A 10,804-nucleotide genomic window follows, 5' to 3' on the forward strand; every position below is an offset into this window, starting at 1 on the left:
AGTTCAAATCCCAGCTCTGTGGCCCGGAGCCAACCGATTTATCTCCCTGAACCTCAGATTCTTTCTTGTTAAAGGTCAAGTCCTCCTCCTAGTTCATGGCGAGGATGAAGGATGCTGGAGGAAATTGGCTCCAAGACGCGCACACGCCCAACTCACACCCAGACAACCGTGAGCAGGGAGGTGGGAGCTGGGGAGGGCGGCGCCGGGTCACCGCTCCAGGCACGGGGCGTGGCCTCCTGGAGGCAAAGTCTCCGGCTTCCAGGTTCCTCCAGTGTGCTCACGCCCTACCTGGGGCCCCAGGCGCTGTCTCCGCTCCCCGAACCTGGGTGATCCGGTAGACAGCGGAGCCACAGCCGGTTCCCAAGCAGGCAGCCGCGGTGGTCTGCAGGAAAGAAATCCGGCGGCGGGGATATAATCCTGCCTGTAGGTAGCGGGAGGGGCTGGCGGCCCCGCCCACCTCCCCTCCGCCAGATTTCGTCCAGAAGGAGCCGCCGGTCTCCCGGCCCCGACCCGCGGGTAAGCGTGGAGCGTCTGGGAACCGCGCGGAGGAGCCGACCCGCGGCGATGGGGGGCTGCCGGCACCTGGACGGGGCTGCTGGTGCTGCAGCTGTTCTTGGTGCTGAAGCTGGCGCTGCCCCGGACCCGAGGCCACCTGCCCCCCCGGGCCCACGCCGCTGCTGCTGCTGTGTGAAACTCCTGCAGCTCCGGCCCGGGGCGCTGTACTCGGGGCTCTTGCGGGTGAGGGGCCGCGGGGACGCCCTGTGCTGGGGCGGGGGGGGGGCAGGGCCGGGCGGGCGCGGGGGATGCCCAGGGAGAGAAAGCGGAGCGCCAGGGCACAGAGGCCCTGGGGTATCCTAGAGGAGGCGGGCCAAGGGTGCAAGGGCAGAGGGGCTAGGGGCGTTCTGGGGTGGGGCGGGAGCAGGACTCCAGAGCTGAGAAGGTCCAGTGGAACGGGGTGGGGGTAGGGGGGTCTGGGGAGAGAGGACCCTGGTGTGCTAGACTCGGGCTAGGAGGGGCAGAGACTTCTGCCCGCGGAATCCTGGAGAGGATGAGAACAGGGAAGGAAGCAGGATCCGGTGGCAGGGGTACCGGGCAGAGGGGTCCACAGAACCTGGGGCAGGTGATGGAAGGAGGGGATTAAAGCCAGAGGCAGGAGCCCTCTCTCAGAAGAGAAGCGGATGCTGGGATGCTGGGGGGTTTATCTCCCGGGGAGAGGTAGCTGGGGAGGGGCAGAGAAGAAAAGCGGGAGGGGTCGCTGGCAGGAGGGGGAGGCTTGGCTGGAGGGTTTCAGGGGAGGTCAGGCTGAGGAGTTCAGTGGACGGGGGATGTTGGTGACGCTGGACGGGACCTTTGACAGTTATGGAGAGTCATGAGCAGAGCTGGGGACTGCTGGCTCCTTCACTCAGAGCCTGCCACCGCTGACCGGTGTGACTTTTGTGCATGGCTTAGTGTCTCTGGGCCTGTTTTCCCCATCCATCAAATGGGGTCATAATAATGCTTATTACATAGAGTCATCCTGAGGATTCAATGAGGCCTGGGTGAGGTGTCGTGGTGTTCTCGCTGCTCCAGGTGAAGCCCCCAGGCCTGGGAGGGACAGGGAGAGCTTTCTAGGCACTGGGAATGGGTGGGACCACTTAATGTGTAGAAACTATTCTCTGCTAAGCCTGAAAGTAGAAGCCTAGTGTTGGGGACTCTGTCGGGACCCAGCCATGACCCCGAGCTTGTTGGCCAGTGGGGAGAAAGACCTATCACCAGGCTAGGATGGGGAAGGCAGAAGGGTCAGGGCCAGGCTAGGGGAAGTCCTGAACTGCTGGGACCAGAGGACGTGTCTGACCCAGCCTGTTCGGTGGGAGATGTCCAGGAAGTCTTGAAAGACGGTACGGGTTGCCTGGGCGACGACTCCTAGGATGAGCGGGAAGGGTGTTCCAGGCAGAGGAGTTAAAAAACCATGGAGGGGAGAGAAGAAGCATTCATTCATTCAGTTGACAAATTTTTATCATGCCTGCCCCCATAGTGGTTACTGGGGACACAGAGGTGACCAAGACAGATGTGGTGTCCTGTCATACCATAGGAGAGATGGACGTGTCATGGGACTGGAGGGGGGGAATAGAATTCTAAAATGAGAGGTACAGCGCTCAGAGCAGGACACAGGGGAACTGTACTGGCCCAGGTCAGGGGAGGGGAGGGAGACAGGGAGGAATCAAGGAAGGCTTCTCGGAGGAGGTGACAATTGCAGTGAGACCTGAGGATGAATGGAGTTAGTTCATCAAGTATGGAGAGGTGAGTGGGGGGGGGGGGATCCTGAAACCACTGAGGAAGTGAGAGGCCAATGCAATTGTAGCAGGATGAGTAACGAAGCTGGAGAAATGGGTCATGCAGGGCCTCAGTCACACCAGAGTGCTCAGCTTTGGGATTTTCTGGAGGCTATAGATGGAAGCAGGGAAGAAGTAAGTCAGAGCTAGAAGGATCCTCGGGTCGCTGTGCGGGAGCCCAGGGAGGGGACTGTGCTGTTCTGGGGCTGGGGGTGTGGGGAAGGGAGGGGGTGGTTGGAAGAGGCATCCAAGGCTCTGGCCAGGGGCCAGGGGCCAGTGGGCTGAGATAGGAAGGAAGAGAGCTGCTGACGCCAGTTTGGGACATGTTGGGAGGGTGGGCAAGGGACACCCTGGAGCAGGCTTCCAGGAGGTCCCGAGGGGCCAGCATTGTACATGTGAGACCCTGGGCTCAGAGAAGCAACGTTTTGTCCAGAGCAGACCCTTAGCTAAAGGAGGAAAATGTCAGTTCCATCCTCCTCTCTCCCGGTTCAGCTTCCAAATGACATGGGGCAGGGAACCCAATAGTATAATGTAAATGTTGGGAAGGAGGGAGGGAGGGAGGGAGGAAGGAAGGAGGAGAGGAAGGAGGGAGGAAGGAAGGAAGGAAGGAAGGAAGGAGGAAGAGAAGGAGGGAGGGAGGAAGGGAGGGAGGGAGATGGATGGATGGATGAAGGAAAGAAGGAAGAAGAAGTCTTCACTCATCCGGGTTCATCACAGAACAGAGGAAGCCTGGATAATCCCAGTTACCAGCTTCTCAGGAAAATGTCACCCTCTGCCCCAAGGTTAGGCATTTATGGAGCACCTACTGAGTCCTCAACCCTGAGCTAGGCTGGAATGGACTCAGCACAGGGCCTGCAGAGTCCCTCTCTGGCACCTCACTGGGAGGGAGGGAGTAGTCCTGGGGAATGGGGAGAGGGGCCAGTCCCTCCTTGAGTCTCGCCTTCTGCACAGGGGTTTTCTTCTTCAACGGGGAACGGTGGCGGCAGCTGCAGAGATTCACCCTGCTGGCCCTGCGGGACCTGGGCACGGGAAAGCGAGAAAGTGAGGAGCTGATCCAGGCGGAAGCTCAGGGTCTGGTGGAGACATTCTGGGGACAGAAGGTCAGCAGGGTGGGGTGAGCCTGGGGTCCCCTGCGGCGTGCCTGAGTGGGCGGAGTCCGGGGCTGGGCTGAGGGCTCTGTTCACCCGCACCTCTGGCTCCTCCTCTACCTTCTGTCTCTGTCCTCCTGTCTCCCCAGGGAACTCTGTGTCCCCAGTACTGTCACTTCACTCTTCCTGCTTCATTTCTTTCTCTATCCTTCTGTTTTTCTCTCCTGTGAAAGCCTGTCTCTGTCTTTGCCTCTCTCCTTGTCTCTCTCCCTTTCTATCTTTTGCCCAGTCTTTCCCGGTCTGTCTCTTTCCATGTGTGTTTCTCTGACTCTCCCTGTCTGTCTGTCTCTTTCCCCCTTGCCGTCTGTTTCTCTGTCTGTCTTTCTTTCCCTGTCTGTCTCTCTCAATGCCACTCCAGCACGGCCCTCCCCCCTGCCCTCTCCCCCTCAGGACGGCCCTTTGCTGGCTCAGGCCACCTCCAACATCATCTGCTCCCTCACCTTCGGCCTCCGCTTCCCCTACGACGATGAGTTCCAGGCCGTGGTCCCGGCGGCTGGTGACACCATGCTGGGGGTCAGCTCCCCGTGGGGCCGGGTAAGTGGGCGGGACCCCTGTCCAGCCACCTTTTCCAGGTAACCCCCAGAGCACCCCTCCACGCTGGTGCAGGGCCAGGCCCCATGGGAACAGCTGCCCTTCTCTCCGCAGACCTGTGAGATGTTCTCCCGGCTCCTGAAGCCCTGCCAGACCCCCACACACAGCTCCTGGGCCACTTGAGCATCCTGGCCACCTTCCACTGTCCAGCAGGTGCAGTGACACAAGGAGAGCCTGGACACCTCAGCCCCCCCATGTGACATTGTGGATGCCTTCCTGCTGAAGATGGCAAAGGTAGGGGAAGGTCAGGCTTGGAGGGGGCCTCCTGAACGGGGCTGGTGGCCTGGCCAGCCCCTACTCAGGTATAGCTGGGAATCTGTCTGTTGTGTAGACGATCTCCAGAACATTTTTCATCTGCTCAAACTGAAACTCTTGACTTGTTAAATAACAGCTCCCCAGTCCCCCTCCCCAGCCCCTGGCAACCACCTTTCTGTCTCTATGAGTTTTCCAACTCTCGGGACCCCATATAAGTGGAATCCTACAGTATTTATCCTTTTGCAACTGGCTTATTTCACTTAGCGTGATGTCCTCAAGGTCCATCCGTGTCATAGTGGGTGATGGCATTTCCTTCCTTTTAAAGGCTGAATCCTTATTCCGCTACATGGAATGGCTTATCCATTCATCCATCAGTGGACCCTTGGGGCGCCTTGGCCGTTGTGAATAACGCTGCTGGGAACGTGGGTGTACAGATACCCCTTTGAGACCTTGCTTCCCGCTTGTTGGGGGACATGCCCAGAAATGGAATTGCTGGATCGTATGGTAATTCTAGTTTAATTTGTTAAGGGACCTAATACCATTCTCCATAGCAGCTGCACCATATGACAGCCTCACCGATGGGGACAGAGCTCCCGTTTGTCCACATCCTAACCACATTGTCATTCTCTGTTTGTTTTTTATAGTGGCCATGCTCTTTCATTTTCAAAAACATTGCAGCTAAAGAGAACTAATATCAAGAGTCCACTTCCCTGCTTGCCCAAACATTTATACAAACCCCCTGATAAAGCTTGAACTTGCTGTGTCGCACCCCAGGCGTGGCTGGGCTGGGCCTCTATTATTCCCTGCAGCCTGAGTTCTCTGAGCCCCTCTGCCTGGTTTCTCCCAGGAGGAGCAGGACCCAAGCACAGAATTGACTGACAAGAACTTGCTGATAACAGCCATTTATCTGCTGTTCATCGGGATGGTCACGGTCAGCACCATGGTCCGCTACACCCTCTTGCTTCTGCTGAAGTACCCTCAGGTCCAAGGTAGGAGGCTTTTGCACCAGCCAGCCCTGGGGATGGAAATGAGGGCTCAAGAGGAGAATGTTCAGGAGAAAGGAGAGCCTGAGCCAGAGCCTGGAAGCGAGAATGAGCCCGGCATCGGGGGTGTCTGAAGAGCGAGAAGTTGGGGGGTGGCTGGTGGCAGTGTGAGGCTCAGTGAAGTGAGAAATGGGGCAGGAGAACTCTCAGGGCCTTGTCGCCTTGGTGGTACCTTGTATGCCTGATCCTGAGCAATGGGGAACCATGGAAGGATGCTGAGCAGGGGAGGGCAGGGTCAAATTGGCATTTTAGAAAAATCCTTTGGGCTGAAAGAGGTAAGGTGTGCAAGAGGATGCCAGGAGCCCAGGGAAGAGGACGGGATAGGGACCTGGGCAGGAGAGGACAGTCCTGGGCCAAGTGTGGGGAGGGAAGAGGGACCAGGTGGGCAAGTAGAGCATGACCCGGGAGGCCCAGGGGACAGGGGATGGGGTGGGGGGGGACAATGGGGCCACCCTGAGATGGGGACAGAAGGAATGAGGAGCTGTTTCAGGGGAGACACTGAGGCCAGTTTGGGACAAGTGTGAAGAGCCTGGGGCCACCTGCAGGGAGGCATCCAGGAGACCACAAGACCCCTAGTTCAGGACTGGAGATAACAAACTGGGGAACTTGCTCTCAGGGTCCTGGGTTCCAGCAGCATGTTAGGGATAGAGTTTTCTTAAAAGGGGGAGGACACCTGGCTGGCTCAGTTGATCAAGCATGTGACTCCTGATCCCAGGGTTGTGACTCTGAGCCCCACATTGGGTGTAGAGATTACTTAAAAAAAAAAAAAAAAAAAAAAGCTGGGGTCATCAGGGCCCAGGCAGGAAGTGAAGCTGCGGGAGGGTATCTGGCTGAGAGGCAGAGCGGGGCTTGAGCTCCAGGGAAGCCCAGGATTTTGAGGTCAGGCAACTGCATTAAATGCTGTCAAGCCAGTGGGGTGGGCTGACCTGGAAGATGGGGCTTAGAGTCTGGTAGCCTCGGCGGGGAATGGAGCCCACTGTGACCAGTTCTCTGGGCCTCAGTTTCCTCATCTGGGAAATGGGGATGGATAATGGTACCCACCTCACAGGATTGCTGTGGGAATGCACCCAGCACGAGGGACATCAGGGACCCAAGCTCAGCGAAGCCTGGGGGGACTCCTCCTCCCCACCTGCCAGCCACCCCCCCAGCCACTGCCACTTTGAGAAGATGCAGGTTCCCAGGATAGAGTCGCAGGGCCCCCACCCCACTCTGACCTCCCTCCCGTCTCCCTCTTCCTGGGTGCAGAGCTTGTGAGGGAGGAGCTGACCCGGGAGCTGGGGGTCGGCCACGCACCGGGCCGGGGGACCGAGCCCACCTCCCCTACACCGACGCCGTTCTGCACGAGGTGCAGCGGCTGCCGGCTCTGGTGCTCATGGGAGTGCCCCGCGCCCTCTCAAGGATCACCTGCTTCCGAGGGTGCACCCTGCCCCAGGTGGGCCTGCCCTCGGCCACACCCAGCGGCTGTCTCCACCTCCCGCCTGAGTCTGTGGCTGGGTGTCTGACTTTTTCTGATTATTGGTCTCTATCTCTCCTCTCTGATATCTCCTCTTTCTCCGTGTCCCTCTCTCTGCACCTCTGTCCCTCTTTCTTTCTGTGTGCCCTTCTCCTGCCTTTGACTCTGTCTCTGGCCCTCACTTTCCCCATCTGTCCAACGGATATCCTAATTCTACCTCCTTCCAAGGTGGCTGGGACAATCACATGCCAGGGTTGACAGGTGACACACAGCGAAGCAATTTGAGAACTGAGGGCAGAAGGAGTCTCAAAATCAAATGAGTCCCCTTCCTTCCCTCCCTTCTTTCCGCCCCGCCCCCCGCTCCTGCCATCCATTAGAGAGCAACTCATCGCCAGCACCACCAGGGGGCGATGTCCGCCCGGAAACCCCAAGTGCCTTCCCGCAAGCGGCTCCCTCCTTGAGCTTAGTTGTAGAATCAGACCCTTAGCGGTTATGATCTGGTCCTGGTGTTTCCTCGCTGGGACCTTGGGCAAATCACTTAACCCCCTGCCTCTCCCTCTACCCCACTTCTAAATCGGGAACAGTAAGAGTATTAACTTGGGATCTCAAGGAACCTGCGAGATAATGCTTGCAAAACACCACCTCAGTTCTGGGTGCAGGGAGCTGGCGGTTCCCCCGGGTTCCCCCGGGTTCCCCGATCCTGGCAGCAGCAACCATTGCTAACTCAGTGACTGTCGCCACTCTTCATAATGATTACAGAACCACGGGCATCAATGACTTGAGCACTTGCTCTCCACCAGGTATTATTCTAAATGCTTCACGAACATAGTACCTTGTTTAATCTTTGGAGCAATCCTACACTATTACCATGCCCAATTTATAGATGAGGAAACTGGCCTTGAAGGCTGAGAAGACTTGCCGGGGTCACCCAGCCTACAATGGTAGAGGCAGGATTTACACCCAGGGCTTATGCTTTAGCCACAGCTGTCTGCCTTATTTTAATAGCCGTAGCATGACCCTGTCTTCTCCTGGAGCCCCCCCTCCCCTTCCCAGCTCAGACCCTGCTAGCCATAGTCCCTGGCAAACGAGGTCCCTCTCCCTCGCATCTCCACTGAACAGCCCTGGGATCACAGTCACTGATCTCGGCTGCCACTCAGGGACCCGGGCTGGGGAGCCTTCACGGACAGCCCTCACCTACCCACCCTTGGCTTTACCTCTGGAAGAGCCCAGTGGGAAAGAGCTGGACCCGGGCCATGTGGCTTAGGACAGCCACAGATGGATCACAACACAGTTTAAAAACAACATGTAGGGGCGCCTGGGTGGCTCAGTCGTTAAGCGTCTGTCTTCGGCTCAGGTCATGATCCCAGGGTCCTGGGATGGAGCCCCGCATCGGGCTCCCTGCTTGGCGGGAAGCCTGCTTCTCCCTCTCCCACTTCCCCTGCTTGTGTTCCCTCTCTCGCTGTGTCTGTCTCTGTCAAATAAATAAATAAAATCTTAAAAAAAATAAAAAATAAAAACAACATGTAAAAAGAACTAGCCCCCTCCCAGGTCCAGATGCTACGTTGGGCAAGTTGTGTAAGTTTGGGGGACCTCAGTTTTCCCACCTTTCAAATGGGAATCATGTTAGGAATGGCTTCATAGACCTGTTAAAAAGATTTAGTGAGTTTGAGGGCATATTTGTGTGTGTGAGAGAGAGAGAGAGAGCAAGAAACATGTGCCTATTGCATAACAGAGAGTATATAGGAAATGCTTAATAAAGTGCCTGGCCCGTAATATGCCTACGTGGATGCCTGCGGATGCCGTGGTGCTTTGTGAACTGATGTCCCTCTTGTGTTCTGCCCTCGGGCCTGCGTAGGGAAGAATATTTATAATCTTATTATTGCTCCCCCTCAGGGCATTGAGGTCTTCCCCCTCCTCAGCTCTGTCCTGCATGATCCTGAGGTCTTCGGTCAGCCAGACGAATTCAATCCAGACCGATTCCTAGATGCGGGCGGACGGTTCCAGAAGCAGGAGGCATTCTTGCCCTTCTCCTTAGGTACCTGCTGGGCCGGTCCTTGTTCACCTGCCAGTCCCTCCCCACGCCTGGGTGTGAGGAGGGCTGACCCAGTCCCATCTCCCTGTTCCCTCCAGGTAAGCGTGTCTGCCTCGGAGAGGGCCTGGCTCAGGCAGAACTCTTCCTCCTTCTCACCACCATCCTGCAGGCCTTCTCCCTGGAGAGACCCTGCCCGCCGGGGGCCCTGAGCATCCAGCCAGCTGTCAGCGGCTTTTTCAACATCCCCCCAGCCTTCCATCTGCAAGTCCAGCCCCACTAACCTCCCCACCTGTGTGCACCAGATGAAGGAGGGAGGGAGCCGTGGGAGGGGGTGGCCTCCTCATGGAGGTGGGCGTGCACATGGTTGTGTCTCCAGAGCCGGCAGCCACACTCACACACCTGTAGCTGTTCTAGAGTCGGTCACGCAGACGCTCGGCCGACATGTCCCCAGGGCCCCGCTCACTCAGCCCAGGCAGCTGTTGAGACACGCAGCCACGTACCTCATGCAGCCACGAGGGCCAAGAGGCAGCTCTGCCACACAGGCTTTCTGGAGGCACAGATTTAGCTCGTCTAGAATCACGATCACGGGCCCAGATAACACACCATCCCGTACACAACACAGCCCCCCTGGGTTCACAACCCACGTGTGGGAGTTCGGCCCCTTCCTTCACAAGCCACGGAAACAGCCACTGTGTTCAGGGCCCACGAGCCCTCTTCATCCAGCCACCTGCCAATTCTGGGAGCCTGGTGCAGAGGTGAACATGCCCCTTTCTGGGTCACGTCCCCGCACAGAGAGACCGTCCCTGTCTTCAGCCCCAACGTGGCCTCTCTCGTGCAGCACATGACCATCGCCGTCCGCATGCCCCCAACCACCGAACCACACAGCCAGCCCACACATGACACCGTCCCACTCCCAAATATCCTCCCACTGGGACACACCATTCCTGGGGAAGGGGGAGGGCACAGCCCCAGGCTCCTCCAGGCCTTCAGCCCTCAAGGACAACCCTTTCCAAGCACCTTGATCCTCAAATTCTCCCAAATATAAATATACGTCCAGCGTGCAATTGTGCACACAGCCCTGGGAACCAAGTAAACTTGGACACACGGGGACCCTCTGATCAGAAAAACACCTCCCCCTCCTGCTTATGTAACGGTGTTACAAGTCTCCCCAGCCTGCCCCCCCACACACACACACACTGACCCACCTCCCGTCCTCAAGTCCCAGTTAGACCTGGTGGAAGGGGCTAGATGACCAAGGAGGGACCTCATTCCAACTCCCTGTGTCAGGCAAGAGGCCAGCTCTGACGTCCTTGTGACTCGAAGGTCCCCATTTTGCAGTAAAAGCTCATTTCTGGCCCCTGGTCTGGCCCATGGCAGGGCCTGGTGTGCCTGTGACAGTGTCTGTCATTGTGAGTTAAGGGGTGGGGATGGGGGGTCCGCCCCTCCCTCGAGGCTGGGCGGGAGCTAAAAATCAGGGCCCCCACCCGCCCTGGCTGTTGACATCAGTACCAGATGTGGAGGTGGGGGGAGGGGGGCCTGTGCTGGGCCTCACTTCCGGTGAGGCTGATGTGGGGAGGGGGGTGTGGGCAGGGAGAAGGTAGCCGGCAGAGCTGCGGGCCTGGGGTGGGCTGGGGAGGGGGAGCAGGGTGCCCACCCAGAGAAAGCCTGCAGGTGACGCTCCTGATCCAGGCCCTAGGAACTCTCCCAATCTGAAATTGCTGGAGCACGATTCCTAACCCAGCTCTGCGTCTTCCACAGGCTCTTTTCCTCCTGCCTTAGCTCCACAAGGAAAGCAGACACATCTTTTTATTTGTCAATTACCTAGTAAGGAAGTTTTCAAGCATGGAAAAGTAGAGAGCCTAGTACAGTGAACCCCTGTGCCCATCACCTGGCCGCATTCCATAGCCTGTCAACTTTCTGCCAGTTTCATTTCTGCTATCACTCTCATAATTGTTTTTATTTTATTTTTT

At 57.6% G+C, this 10,804-nt stretch overlaps 1 protein-coding gene across 1 annotated transcript; it reads left to right on the forward strand.

Annotated features, from left to right (window-relative positions):
- The first annotated feature begins 564 nt into the window (after positions 1-564).
- LOC102746929 (cytochrome P450 2S1) lies at positions 565-10,290 on the forward strand. Its single transcript, XM_081811109.1, is given in 12 exon segments — positions 565-738; positions 1,263-1,366; positions 3,247-3,412; positions 3,851-3,994; positions 4,106-4,136; positions 4,139-4,191; positions 4,193-4,285; positions 5,154-5,295; positions 6,595-6,645; positions 6,648-6,781; positions 8,696-8,837; positions 8,933-10,290. Coding segments are annotated over 12 exon segments (1,416 nt in total). The 3' UTR covers positions 9,115-10,290.
- Positions 10,291-10,804: the final 514 nt, after the last annotated feature.

Source organism: Leptonychotes weddellii, unplaced genomic scaffold (genome assembly GCF_054177405.1).
Source record: "Leptonychotes weddellii isolate Sample4059 unplaced genomic scaffold, ASM5417740v2 HiC_scaffold_5638, whole genome shotgun sequence".
NCBI lineage: Eukaryota > Metazoa > Chordata > Mammalia > Carnivora > Phocidae > Leptonychotes > Leptonychotes weddellii.